We start from the raw sequence: 13,069 nt of genomic DNA, 5'->3' as shown, positions 1-13,069 counted from the left end.
TAACAACAACGGAGCTGTTGATTCAAATCAATCGAATCCAAGTCGCGATGCGGCGTACTCGGCGCCGTCTATATAGGCCTGATTCACCACATCTTCTAGTTTGCCCCGCAGCTTCCCCGATCTTCTATGGCCACCCAGCAAGCCCAACTAGAGCACCTTTTTCGATTGCTCGATGCAGCACGAACAACGACCAGCCTCTCGCGTATGGTGTCTACTTCGCGCCGATATGTGTCTGCTAAAGTGTGCTTCAGTCGCCGGTCTGGTCATAATTGCGTTCGTTGACTGCACTCGCCCGAGTAAATGAGAAAGGCTAACGCATTCACAGATACGATCATGTCCTGACCTTCGCGGATGAGGTACGCTAACGAACCTAGCGCATTCTAATTCAGCCTACTCGGTTGCTGCAGATTGAACATATCTGGAAAAGTCGTCTCAGTCCCGCCAATGTATTTTATGTGAGCTAATAACAGCTTCGCGACGCTATATCTCACAATGCTCAGTTGTGGGCAAGTACTCAAGCCTGGTCGATAGTCTTTGGCGCTCATTCCGAAAGCTCCCCTTCAGATTCGATACTTCACCCTCGTTACCATGATGTGCGATTGTGTTGGCTTTAGGTCTTCGAGCTCACCATTGTGTTGCCTTCAGCATCAATGTTGTATGTGAGTGCAAGCCATTCTTGTTTGAAAGACGTTAAACCAGTGTAGTTATCGTTCAAGTGGAGGACTCAGGATCGGACAAGGTAACCCTCATGTCTAACTCCTACCTGGGATCACATCTGACCAACTCTTTAGTTGTGAGTAAGCCATATTCACTCGTCTCCCTGATTCAAGTTCTTGTCCTCTTGGGCCAGCTGTCAGAGTGTCCTCAATGTGGGCAGAATCACCTTCCAGCCTCCTCATTGATGATGTCATGTGTGCAGTTTCAATCTGCATCATCCACGCTTGTTGTCGTGTCTGCTGACATTGTTCTGGCGATTCGGTACGTCAACAGACTTGTTCACAGTCTCTGGATCTCTCATCCTCCGATAGTGTCTGGATTCTATACTGCCGATCTCAGACGCTGGCTTGGATACTGTTCCCCATTCTTGTTGGTGAGCATCCGTGTCATTGGTCTTGAATTTGTTGCTTACTTGGTCGGTCCTGCAGCAGAGATGATTGCCATGTAAGATATCGATGGCCCATGTGATTCCCCTTGTTTATGGGAGTCTAGGTTGATTGTGGGGTACTTCTCTATCCAACCGCTTCGACGCGAGTACCAGATTAATCGCCAGTGTTCTGACTGACATGACATCCAGACTTCGTACACGCAGGGTGTGCTTTTACAAGGGTTTCCATACCATTTTCATCTTTGACCTCTTTTACAGCTCACTTGTTCATGGATGCTATTCACTTGGTTTGTTTTTCTATAATAGATTTTTTCCTAGGTCAACTTAAACTAACTCCAGAGGTCCCTCGACTTCTGACGTACTTCTCCCTTCCACTTCTTATCGTCGTGCGTTCGATACTGCTTTACATGAACCCACTCATATCCCAGGCTTGCATCATGTTTACACTCACGATATATAAATGCGGAAGGACAATACATGCATTAGGTTTTGGTCGCACCCCCTTGCTGGAGATGTTCCTCCGCGATGGTGTCTTTTGGTTCTTGGCTACCCTCCGTGAGTTCCTCTGAATAAATACGAGAGCCCACGCACGGACTGAGATCACCCAGTTTGCTGCATCTTTGATTTCGTGGTATGGTCTCGTGGGCCACCAGAGCTAGCGCGGCTACCAATCATGTGAGCATCCGAAGCTATTGTTTTTTCAGATTGTAACTCATTCTCCCTGCCAGCTTTACGACTGGGTGCGTATTGCTGTTACTACTGTTGCTTTTACAAACCATGCTCTCCAGCCTGCTATCTGTCGTGGGCACTCGCGTTCTGATGAACATAAAAACGGCCATCGCAGGAAGCACTGACCCATCTGGACGGAGGATTGTCGAGTCTACAATGCTCCACTCCGGCTCAAGGACCATAACACCCTTCGAAAGAATGCCCGCGAGGCGGCTGGGTCAAGAGCCAAGCGGCCAGGCCACACCATGGTATCTAGACTCGGTGGTTCCAACACCAGCTACATATCCAGAATGGTAGATTATAGTATCTTAGCTGTGACAACAGATGTCTATACTATACCAATCCCTTTGGCAAAGTGGCGGTGACTTACACACATCGACAGCGGCGTTCACCCAAAGAATCTCCCAAAACAACAATTGCCAGATTCGGAATAAGAACGACATGCGGTGGCTGTGCCACTCCTTCTTCTTCCGCCACCCACCTGGCAACTCCAAAGCAACCTTGTTCCTGTCCACGGTAGTCGCCGCTCCCAGGCAAGGAAAGGAACCCAATTTTCGTGACTCTCTACGACTTTTCCGTGGTCGTTATCTGGTGTAACTACATTTGCACTTTGCATGGTTCTCTGGAATTATGATGCCCTTGGTTCTGTCAACGAATGACCACCGCGTCAGGAGGTCAAATGGTCGACAAACGAGATCTATAGCGCGTCAAGGTACACACAACATAAATTTGCTTTCGTTGGAAGCATCAAGTGATTTGCATGGTGCGTTTCCTCATTTCGTTAGAGTCCTTGTTCTGAATTCTATTGAAGTTCATCCGCCGTGTTGGTGACACACTCCAAGGCAGCTCGTTTGCGGCGGTTTAAATACTGCTCAGCCTTGTGAATGTATCGCCAGCCCACCTCTCTATTCTTCCATTCCTTCATCTCCCTCTCGTTGTCCCCCGCAATCGAAGTGTGCGATGGTACAGTTCGAACTCTTGTACGTACTTCCATCTCACTCGCCACGAGTTGTACTCAATCATTTCCATAGCACCGCACCGATCGTCTGTCGACGTGCTTGTTACTTGCGTTGGATATTTACGTTTTCTTCAGCTAGCTGGAACCCAAGCCAACTGGCTGTTGCTGGGAACTCTTGCGGTCCAAGTCTGCGAGTTTCTTCTTTAGTGTTGCCTGAGTTCCCATTGACCTGCCGTCCAGATAAATTCCACGTCACATTCCCGAACGAGCGCTGGTGGCTTCGTGCTCTAGGTATGTATTGTTCTTCTTGTCTGTCCCGTGCTCACGGTCTCGATCAGTCTTCACTCTATTTACGCTAGAGATCGTTCAAACCGCCATCACCTCCCACTTTGCCTATTCCCTCCTCGTGATCAACTGGGGACAACCCGAAATATTCGCAAAGTTACCTTGGTCAAGCTTAGCGGTACCCATTTTCACTGGCATCAGTACGTGTCTTTGCGAATCAATGATATTCTATCAACATAGGTCTACTCTAGCTTCCGCCTCTGTGCAAATTTTCTATGCTTGGTTAGTCCTTCATGTTAAACTCCAGTTTATATTGCTCACTCATTGGTAGGCGAATTCATGCTCTGAAAGGCGCTCGTCTTTGGGCTCGTTTCGTTTGCGTTGTCATCATCATGGTTTGCTTTGGTTACCTGCAACTAGGTCGTCTTCACTGATGGGCGGTATACTAGCTTGCTCTCATGCAAAGCCTCGCTGCCTTCATCACCGATGCTCGATTTGCGATAACGACGCAACTTTCAGAACTTGCCTCGCTTATGATTGGCGTAAAGGTGGGTTGGTTGTCTGCCTCATTTGCCTTCCTTACCATTTTGTAGGTTTGGCTCATTGGTAGCGCTGCGTGCGACATCGTCATCACTGTCACTTTACTAGGAATTGTACGCTTTCCCTTGAGTCAATTGTGTACCGATTATTGAACGGCTCTCCAGTTGACGGAGTACCGTCGAAATACTCCTTGGAAGCGGATGGATGGCCTCCTGGCGAAGCTCATCTACAACACGATCGAAACTGGGGCTATCACCACCTTCGTCGCCGTCGCAGATGTCATTCTGTTCATTCTTCTGCCGCAAACCAATCTACATCAAACCCCGTATGTCCTCAACTTTTCGGGACGAGATGCGTCTAACCTCTCGATCATTAGAGCATTGATGCTCGGTAAACTGTACACCAACGTTCTCCTTACCACGCTCAACGCTCGCGCTGGGATTGATAACGGTCCACGTAGCGGTGGTCAAAGCGGCTCGAATGGGGGCGCTGCGATGGTCAACTTGAACGAGACTCGCGCTGCTGGAGCTGCGGCTAGACAGGCGTCGTCAGAGGTCCAATGGCGAAGATATGGCGGCGCTCCTGACAGTGGAGACCTTGAGGCTGGCTTTAACTCGTCTCGTTCGACACAACAGCCTTCACACAAGGTGCATATCACGACTTCTACGCACGTTATGCGGGATGTGGAGCCAGAAGTGAGCTTATTTTTTCTTTTCGTGTTGTCCTACGAGATGTTGATTGGTTCAAAGGATGATGAGGAGTATAAAGTCGGTGGTCTATGAACTCTCCCCCCCAAAAAAACGGAAAATGTGATCAGCATTCGCCTTCGTTGCACATATTTTTTCACTGGCAACCTGACTACATATATTTATAGCTTATTTCTTTCTAAGTTCGATAAATTACTAGCAAATCTTGTAAATTGTACCGTTGAATTGGTCCTGGAAAAGTTTACGAGTACTTTAGTAATCGTCCATCACACCCCTCCCAGCGCAAATTTCAGTTCTCTTGTCACGCTCTAAAATTGTAATGCCGTAGCTAAAATGTAACAAATTTGAAACCCCTCGTCTTCAAATTCCATTAGATCATATTTGTAGTCTTTCAATACACTCAACCCTAACCCTAGTAGACATCTGCAAACATTCGTGACGACCATTCCTCCACAAAATGTTCAAGCCTGAGGATACAACCTCAAATATCGAATCTGAATCATGATTTGGTCGCGGTGACCGTAGTGGAGCCAAAGATTGAGTTCGGACGTGTTTGGGTTGTGGTCGCCGGTCGAGAGCCTTTTTTCACCTTCAAGTTAGGCTTCAGTTGTTTGCGGCCTACTACGAAAGCGCGGCTTGGATAGAAGTAAGGTATAGCAACTATGGCACTAAGTACATCAATATATCGCGAGGAATTGTACTTACTATCGACTTTCCAAGGCTGTTCAAGCTCCCAGCGCCAGCCAACCTTTGAAATAGGAATGCTTGTTCTTGTCTGCTAAACGGTAAAGCGGCATTGGTGGGTGTCCAACTCACACTTGTTTGGAAGTGGTTGGACTGTCCAAGTCTGACGCATCGTCAGACATTTCAAGTTGCTTTTGTTTTGTTGTGCCGAGCTAGGGTTGGGTGTGTGGGTTGGGCTCGTATGCACCCTTTACTCATAGTATTGTGCAATTGAGTACTCGTATCCGCCGCGCACCGCGTCGGCCTTTCTCCCAAGTGTTTCCTTGGCCGCTTAGTCAGCTGTAACACGTGTGACACTCCTTGAATGTCGATGGCTTGAACGCCCACGACAGCCCAGCGCCGTCTTTTCGCTCACTCACACACTCCAAACGGACCAGACATACTTCATCTACCAATCTTCACCATCCGCTCCATCCAACCGTAATATATTGGGAGCACATCGACAACAATGACGCTCATTGTCCCGGCTTTACGCCTTCTTATGCTTGCACTCAACGTGTATGACACCTACAAGGTGCTCAAACCGCCTCGTGTCTCTGCTCGCAGTCGCGATGGTCGTCCAGCGGAGCGAGCCTTTTCACAAAGGAAACGCAAGATGAAGGGATGCCTCGCAGTGTGGCTTGTTTGGGTGCGTGTTTGACTTATATTCTATCTCACTCGTCTTATCCGGCTTAAAAGTATTGTTATGTGGCCTATGAGAGCACTGTGGAGAACTTAATCTCGCTATTTATCCCATTCTATGACTCTTGCAAGTCGCTGGTATTGCTCTTCCTTATTTTGACACGGGCGAGGGTATGCATCATTTTTTCCTATAATCTTTGACTCACGTTTGCATTCCAGGGCGCAGAACCCATCTTTCTTCATATTATTCGACCACTGCTGCGTCCTTACACCGCCACGCTTGATGCAGTTGCCGACGTGGGCCGCATTTTCGGCGACGTCATCTTTTTGCTGCTTGCCTATCCTTTCCGAGTCGCAGCAGAATGGTGGAATACATATTGGACACCAGTCGAAGACTCGGAGCCAATTTCCCATCCTATTTCTCTCCAGCCAGGTGGTGGCAAACGTCGTTCTGCAGTCGGGGATAGTCCTCAGCACGCGGCAGTTTCAGTGACAGCATCGCTCTATCAAATTTGGCACCCGCCTCGCGCTGCATACGAAGATGACGACGACCCGCCCCCAATGCCTGTCCCGCAAATCCCTCTTGAAACACCCGAAGCACAACTTGCTCGAAAGGAAATGGAGGAATGGAGACAGTACCCACCGATACCTTCGGCTTACCCTCCCACGCCGCTTCCCATTCGAACGAGTGTTCCCGAACCAGAACCAGTCATTTCGGAGGAGGCCAGAAAACAGATGGATGAGTGGAGAAAGTACCCTGCTTTTCCGTCGGCCTATCCAGCCACACCACTTTCTCGGCCTTTGCCAATATCTGCCACTGTTTCATCATCGCTCGCGCCTCCCCAATTTGCTCCAATAATGGAAGAGGAAGATGAGGAAGTTTCGCATCAATCAAGTTTTGGAGAGTCGCTCCCGTCGCTGCCTGAGCTCTTAAATCCCGGCTCTTCGCGAGGCGCGAGCGACATGAGAGGAAATGCATTAGGGATCTATGAAGGCGAAATGGACCAAGATGATGACGAAGATGATTCTGAAGACGACGAGTTTGACGTTACTTTACGGACACCGGAGCCAACTACCCCAAGGACAACAAGATCAAGGACGAAACGGACTGAAGCTATTTCTTTGTCGAGACTTTCTTCCGTTTCCGATTCTGACCCGATAGCCGGCCGCAAACGCTCTCGCGATCTTGTTTCACCTGCTGGAAGTGGGGAAGAGAGCGCGAGTACCTCGCCTACACCGTCAGAGGCAGCCAATCCTTCGGCATTGGCTGAGCTTTCTGCATCGGAGTCTGATACGGAGGGGGTCGCCAGCGCGGTTGAGGAAGAGAGTGCTAGTGATGCGGAATTGCCTGCGACAACTGTTGCACGACCTTCCAAAGCTGGTAACTCCAAGCGACGGAAGGTGGTTGGAGAAGAAACTCCGCGGCGAGTGCAGCCCCGACGTGGGGCACAACCACAGCCCCCAGCAAAACCACGCAATAACCCGAACACGGCTTCAGTCGCCCCCAACCGAACATCAAGCAGAATTGCCGCCGCCACAGATCCCACTCGCCCGTCCACTTCTCGCCGGGGCTCGAAGAAGTAGTGGGCAACCTATAGACTTTCCTCTTTTTTTCTGTTTTCCCTTTTGTTATCTAACCATGTCTTCCTGACATGTACCATTATCAAGTTCCCGTAAACGACTCAACAACCCACAACCAATCATACAGAAAGCACATACTCATTTGTACCATCATCTCAATTCATTGTATTTTGTGTGGCTTTACTTCTTTTTTCTTTGGTTTTCAGGTAGTTAGTTGAAACTCTGAATACTAGTATCAACGATATCAAGTTTTAGCCTTCGGTGTAAAGCGGACTGGGTTTTCTGTCGACTTAATTCTGAGCAGAATGGTAGGAGGCAGAGTACAAAATGGCCAGAAAAAGTAAGTAACGACATCTTAGCCCACCATTTGTCCAAAAACCGACGAAGATAAGGTGAGCAGTCGGAAGTGTCAATGCGCCTTGCCCTCCGGCTTGCGTGGTTTGAATGAGCCCCTTTCGTTGATGGTCTCTAATATTTCTTCTGCATTGGCCTTGGCGTCGATACCATCGGTCTGCCGTCTTGCTGTGGAAGCTGAAGTGAGCGTGACGTCCAGGAAACAAATAGATGAACTACGAACCAACAATGGCCCAGTTTCTCGTACTCGGTATTCTCAGCATCTCGCATTCTATTTCCCACCCACAGTGCTGGCACAACTGGGCCAGCCACATACGATACTGCACGTAACCGGAGCTGATGCCCGCGCCAGCGCCTAGGTTCAATGTTTCCAGAGGGACCGGCTGGCCCGGGCCTTTCTCCCGCTGAAATCGCGCATCGAGAACCCAAGGACAGCAAGGAATGTTGATGAATCCACTGGCTCGAGTCAGTGTTGCGAGAATCGGTGTCCAGGGCGTAAGCTCGTCGGCGTGGTTGGCAATGACGAATTGATCAGGGGTCGAGAAGATAGATTGGGTGGTTTCCAGAATGGAAGGATTAAAAGAGTCGAGGACAAGATGGTCTTGCGTTGATTGCGGGTAGGTTGACCATGAGTTTCGTGCGCGAAGATCAACCCCGCGGCCAATATACCCGCAAGAAAGTAGAATATGCGTCAACAAGCCGTTGCCACAACCGAAGTCGAGGAATCCCCCTGGGGGCCGTCCCCATCCCCGCCAAGGTTCGTCAGGATGAGATGCGTCTAGCGCGGGGTAGGTGTCCCTCCATAAGACCATCAGGAAGGTCGCGATTCCGATGTCCTCGAAAACATGCTTCAACGGATCGGTCGTCTCTACCCAATTGTCAACGATGTGCTTGAACTTTTCGCGCATAATAAGATAAAGGTCTTGATATGCCTCCCGGGCCACGACTCTATCGTGGTTAACGCGCTTCTGGTAGTTGCTAAGCACGCCCCAGCCGTATCGATGGATTGCGTCAAGCAGCGCGAGTCCGGTGCGATACAACCGCGAATTTGGATCGGTGGGTGTCTCGTCAGGCGAGAGAAGGATCATTTCAACGCGAAGAGTCGGGGGAGTTGTTTCAAGGTATCGGAATGCAAGGTTTGACACTGGGGGATGGTAATATGGCAATGAACCGCCATTCGGAATTATGGGGGTCAAAACGAGCGTGCTTGGAGTGCCATCCAAGCCATAAAGAGTGCAGTATTGCTCCAAAGCTGCATCACGCGTTGGTCGTCGGGGCAAAAGTCGCCGATGGATAGTTTTTATTGGCGTGAGGCCATCGAGCGCAGGAATCGCTGCCGGAAACTCATCGCTTGTTTCTGCGATGATTTCGGAGCGGAGTATAAGTGTCGAGTTGTACTCTGGATGATTCACTAATTGCGAGACCGCGGATTCGAACTAGGAACTGTAGAAGTGAGTTTATAGGGATATTGAGTGTCGCACAATTTCTGGGGGAAAGTCGGCCGCTGACCAGAGTAGAGGCTTCCAGGAAGATGAGAGTGCGGGTAAGTTGATGTCTACGCAGGGTAATGGCTCGAAGCGAGGCCGACTTGAGGTCATCGTGGGCCGTGGGTGATTCGTGGAGCCGAAGAGGCGTGACAGATGTGACATGATTTGTTGTGACATCGAGTTGCAATTCAACCACGACGAGCAAAACGTCTCCTTCCACCATACGTGCCGGAACGCCCTATCTACCGGTCTCCCAAGTGGACTCAACTTCTCCTCTATCAAATAATGTACTTGGGCATCGACCTGCGGCTCAGCGACAATGTTTAGCTATTGGGCAACATAAAATTCCTTCGTTCGCCAATTAACCTCTTACCATATGATTACCCGGGTGAAGACTCCTCTCGGTGCCTTGCTTCCTGGACAAACATCAATATCGACTGTGATGTGAGCACGCGAAGCGTTGTTGGCCCATCTTAAGCTTCCTTCTTCTATTCAGGCTTTGTGCATCCGAGTCAGGGTCTGCCCTCAAGCTGCTAGATATCACAGCAATCCCTTCAAGCAGTTGTTGTCCCACCGAGTGCCTATTCAATCATTCCTGTTTCGGATCGCTCATCACATGCTTGACTTTCGCTCTTCTTGAATCCATCGTTTCAAAACAATCTGAGAAGGGCGGCCGAGAAGACAGCTCGCGTACGTGATGCGAAGAGGGTTTCCTATAAATTGGTGTAAAATGCCTCAATTTCTTCGCCTCATTCTTCATGGTTTTTCTTCGCACTTGGGCCGTCTTTCTTTCTGGTCTATCACTGTTGGCGATTTCCGCCTTCGCTGGCGATGTTCGTACCACCACTCTTAGGATTGCGAACAAAAATATTTCTGTGGATGGATTCCCCCGCTCGTAAACGCTTTTTTTGCTTCATCCTTTCTCTTTCAATGGAAGTTACAGAGCCGTCCTCGCCAATGGCAAATTTCCTGGCACAGCCATCTCGATCAATAAGGTGCGAGATGCTCGTCTGGGTTCGAATTCTTTCCAATGAAGGTCAATTCAGGGCGATCGTATGGTGGTTAATGTGATCAACGAGTTAACGGACCCCACCATGTTCCGGAGCACCTCCATTCATTGGCATGGACTGTTTGTGAGGGGTTTTCGACGTCAGCGGCTGATTATGCTCGTGCTAATTACATCGTATTAGATGAAGGGTTCTTCTTATGATGATGGGGCCGCCTTTGTTACTCGTAGGTTGCTGCTGAAGCTAGTTCAGGCTAATTGTTGGACAGAATGTCCAATTATCCCGAATAATTCATTCACATATGATTTCATTCCAACGTACTGTTTGATTCCTCAGGTTCTTCATCCAACTGACCACTTCGCAGGCAGGTGAGCCACAAGCCACAATCGAGTCGTTGATCCTGTTTCGACCATAACAAGGCAGGCACTTTTTGGTACCACTCCCATCTCTGTACGTCTCTAATCCTTTATAAAACGGAATCATGCTCATTCGAATACAGCTATGCAACAATGCGATGTAAGCCTCCACCTCTCATATTCCGCGCTGCACTCGTTTGACTGCTCAACAGGGCCTACGTGCACCGCTGATCAGTTCGTGTCTTCTGTTTGTGTTCGCCGCGGGAACTTAGAGCAACTAACCATGTTTTAGTCTATGATCCTAATGATCCATACTGGGTATTTCTTCTTTCAGTATAGTGATTCCAGTATTGACTCTTGTCTTTTATTAGCGGGAATACGTGAGCCGTTGTCTATGATGCTCGAGTTTGATTTGGAAAGACTCTCAACCAACAGGATGTCGATGATTGTTGGTTTCTCTCTCCATCTCACCGTCGGGGTCTTGACTGACACATATGTACAGTCACAACCATCATCGCTCTGGCCGACTGGTTCCACCAGCCCACGCGTGGCACTGCATTCCCACTATATACGACCAACCTGAGTAAGCTCACTACGAAACTCAGGTGAAACAGGAAGCTCAGCATTTACCACAGTCAATGGCAAAGGCCGTTTCACTGGCGGTGTTGGTCTCGTTGCACCCTCATCTCCCGCACTCTAAAGCAAATATCCTAGCCTGCCGCTGAACTTGCCGTCATTAATGTACAAAAGGGCCTACGTGTAAGCGTCTCTTGCTTGTAAATGGAGAGGGGTACTTATAGAACCACAGTACCGATTCCGCTTGATCTCCATGTCGTGTGGACCCAATTTTGTTTTCAGCATCGACGAGTATGCCCTCTTGTTATATTCGATGATTTCAAGTTTCGATGATTCAGACACTCCATGACAATCATTGAGGCTGACGGTGTTTTAACGCAGGTTAACGTCTACTGTTATTGGCGCATTTTGATAACTGACGTCCCCAGCCGCTCATTGTCGACTCCATCCAAATTTAGTTCGTCCTTTTTTACTTGAATGTTTCTATCTCATGCAAGGTGATATAGCACCGGTCAACGCTACTCTTTCATCCTAGATGCCAACCAACCAGAAGTCAACTACTGGGTCCGCTCACTCCCCAACATTGGCGACACGACTTTCGACAACGGCGTCAATTCTGCCGTATTGCATTACTCCCGCGCCGATAGCAGTGAACCAAAGACCAAGCAAACACCCAGCATTCGTCCACTAAACGAGGCTGATCTTCGACCACTAGTGCCAACAGTAGTTCCCGGAAGGCCCTTCGTCGGCGGTGCGGACGTCAATATCAATCTGAACATCGGCCTTGACTTCAACACGCTGAGATTCTCGCTCAACGGCGTTGTGAGTAGTTTGAGCATTTTGATATTCTAAGTTGACCATTAACGGACAGTCATTCACGCCCCCAACAGCTCCTGCATTGTTGCAAATCCTCAGCGGAGCTCATCTGGCATCTGACCTTTTGCCAGCCGGTAGCTACTTTGCCCTCCCGCCCAACAAGGTCATCGAGGTTAGCATTCCGGGAGGCGCTGACCCCGCAGGTCCCCATCCGTTCCATCTTCATGGCGTGCGTTCATACTCTTCAATCTCCGAGTCATTCACGCAGTACTAGCACAACTTCTTTGTTGTCCGAAGCACGAACATGAGCGATTACAACTTTATCGATCCCATAGTGCGAGACGTCGTCAATACTGGTAATTCCACACAGTTTCTTCACCGATTGCGGTTTGTTCTTAATGAGTCGTCAGGCTTCCCCGGAGATAACGTCACCTTCCGGTTGGGACCCTGTTCCAGTTTCGTGAGCGTCTACTGACCGGCCAGCAGGTTCGTTACCGATAATGCAGGCCCGTGGTTTTTGCATTGGTGAGCAAGACCTCGCAAGCTGTCCACTGGGAACTAACCACATCGTTTAGCCACATTGACCTCCATATGGACATGTGAGTTGTTCCGCCGTGCCTCGTAGCACGCTAAGCCCTATAGCGGTCTTGCTGTCGTCTTCGCGGAGGACATCCCCACCATTTCCAAGCAAGATACTCCTGGTGCGTCGTTATCCCCACCCTTTGTCCTTCCGCTCTCAAATTGTCACTCAGCGGCGTGGAAGAACCTTTGCCCGGCTTACAATGCTTTGAATCCCAGCCAACTCTGAACAATCGCTATTTATTTGACACCCTTACGCTATACATATGTAGCTCGGTTCTGGCTGCCGATCAGCTCTCATAATGTGGATATTTATTTTCGAGCTCAGAGCATGTCCTAAATTAGAATCTCCATGCCAACGCCTCGGCCTCTGAGGAGGATCGACAAACAACATCACGGGACTGTGACTGGCTCAACGCTCTTTGAATACCGCAACAGCGTAGAACAGCGCAGGCTCTTACTCGCAGTTTGAGCCTTCCATATGCTCGAAACTGGTGTTGCTATACATCCCGCAATCCGTTGGCTCGACTACCTCTGACATTTTTGCTTGGCGAGCCCAATCTGTGCGTGCTGATCAATTACACCACGCAACCAGAAAGATAACCTGCAACCCTCGCCATCTCT

The 13,069-nt window shown here is 49.3% G+C and overlaps 5 protein-coding genes across 5 annotated transcripts; 4 read left to right on the top strand and 1 right to left on the bottom strand.

Moving 5' to 3' along the window:
• Window positions 1-126: 126 nt before the first annotated feature.
• MIND_00789800 (Ribosomal-protein-alanine acetyltransferase) lies at window positions 127-2,131 on the top strand (the record flags this gene model as incomplete). The annotated part of the gene is made up of 19 exons (XM_037364584.1): window positions 127-202; window positions 252-273; window positions 326-356; window positions 408-455; window positions 532-593; window positions 646-659; window positions 705-793; window positions 858-869; window positions 920-978; window positions 1,029-1,090; window positions 1,146-1,161; window positions 1,210-1,247; window positions 1,295-1,310; window positions 1,364-1,392; window positions 1,445-1,491; window positions 1,534-1,660; window positions 1,714-1,780; window positions 1,834-1,845; window positions 1,894-2,131. 19 exons carry the CDS (start codon window positions 127-129, stop codon window positions 2,129-2,131), a joined length of 1,065 nt encoding a protein of 354 aa, XP_037220228.1.
• Window positions 2,132-2,594: 463 nt separating this feature from the next.
• MIND_00789700 (uncharacterized protein) lies at window positions 2,595-4,399 on the top strand (the record flags this gene model as incomplete). Its single annotated transcript, XM_037364583.1, has 14 exons — window positions 2,595-2,597; window positions 2,646-2,657; window positions 2,711-2,814; window positions 2,866-2,878; window positions 2,928-2,982; window positions 3,033-3,083; window positions 3,131-3,277; window positions 3,329-3,359; window positions 3,409-3,472; window positions 3,527-3,625; window positions 3,671-3,730; window positions 3,782-3,942; window positions 3,994-4,312; window positions 4,367-4,399. The coding sequence occupies 14 exons, from the start codon at window positions 2,595-2,597 to the stop codon at window positions 4,397-4,399; spliced, it is 1,152 nt and encodes a 383-aa protein (XP_037220227.1).
• Window positions 4,400-5,516: 1,117 nt separating this feature from the next.
• Window positions 5,517-7,273, top strand: MIND_00789600 (uncharacterized protein; the record flags this gene model as incomplete). Its single annotated transcript, XM_037364582.1, has 3 exons — window positions 5,517-5,696; window positions 5,747-5,860; window positions 5,909-7,273. The coding sequence occupies 3 exons, from the start codon at window positions 5,517-5,519 to the stop codon at window positions 7,271-7,273; spliced, it is 1,659 nt and encodes a 552-aa protein (XP_037220226.1).
• A 406-nt stretch (window positions 7,274-7,679) lies between these two features.
• On the bottom strand, window positions 7,680-9,334 carry MIND_00789500 (uncharacterized protein; the record flags this gene model as incomplete). Its single annotated transcript, XM_037364581.1, has 3 exons — window positions 9,106-9,240; window positions 7,848-9,060; window positions 7,680-7,792 (listed from the first exon to the last, which is right to left on the bottom strand). Exons 1-3 carry the CDS (start codon window positions 9,220-9,222, stop codon window positions 7,680-7,682), a joined length of 1,443 nt encoding a protein of 480 aa, XP_037220225.1. The 5' UTR covers window positions 9,223-9,240.
• A 535-nt stretch (window positions 9,335-9,869) lies between these two features.
• Window positions 9,870-12,674, top strand: MIND_00789400 (putative laccase 3 peptidase; the record flags this gene model as incomplete). Its single annotated transcript, XM_037364580.1, has 23 exons — window positions 9,870-10,006; window positions 10,055-10,106; window positions 10,158-10,244; window positions 10,302-10,344; window positions 10,387-10,486; window positions 10,542-10,568; window positions 10,618-10,634; window positions 10,687-10,721; window positions 10,767-10,926; window positions 10,977-11,057; window positions 11,110-11,138; window positions 11,189-11,233; window positions 11,283-11,341; window positions 11,389-11,431; window positions 11,479-11,507; window positions 11,557-11,872; window positions 11,922-12,095; window positions 12,141-12,222; window positions 12,277-12,304; window positions 12,353-12,391; window positions 12,442-12,465; window positions 12,509-12,567; window positions 12,619-12,674. The coding sequence occupies 23 exons, from the start codon at window positions 9,870-9,872 to the stop codon at window positions 12,672-12,674; spliced, it is 1,722 nt and encodes a 573-aa protein (XP_037220224.1).
• Window positions 12,675-13,069: the final 395 nt, after the last annotated feature.

This window comes from Mycena indigotica (genome assembly GCF_014461135.1).
Source record: "Mycena indigotica strain 171206Taipei chromosome Unknown Mind.scaff0006, whole genome shotgun sequence".
In the NCBI taxonomy this organism is placed as follows: Eukaryota; Fungi; Basidiomycota; class Agaricomycetes; order Agaricales; family Mycenaceae; genus Mycena; species Mycena indigotica.
The sequence above is the reverse complement of the archived record's forward strand: the minus strand, read 5'-3'. Positions and strand labels throughout refer to the sequence as shown.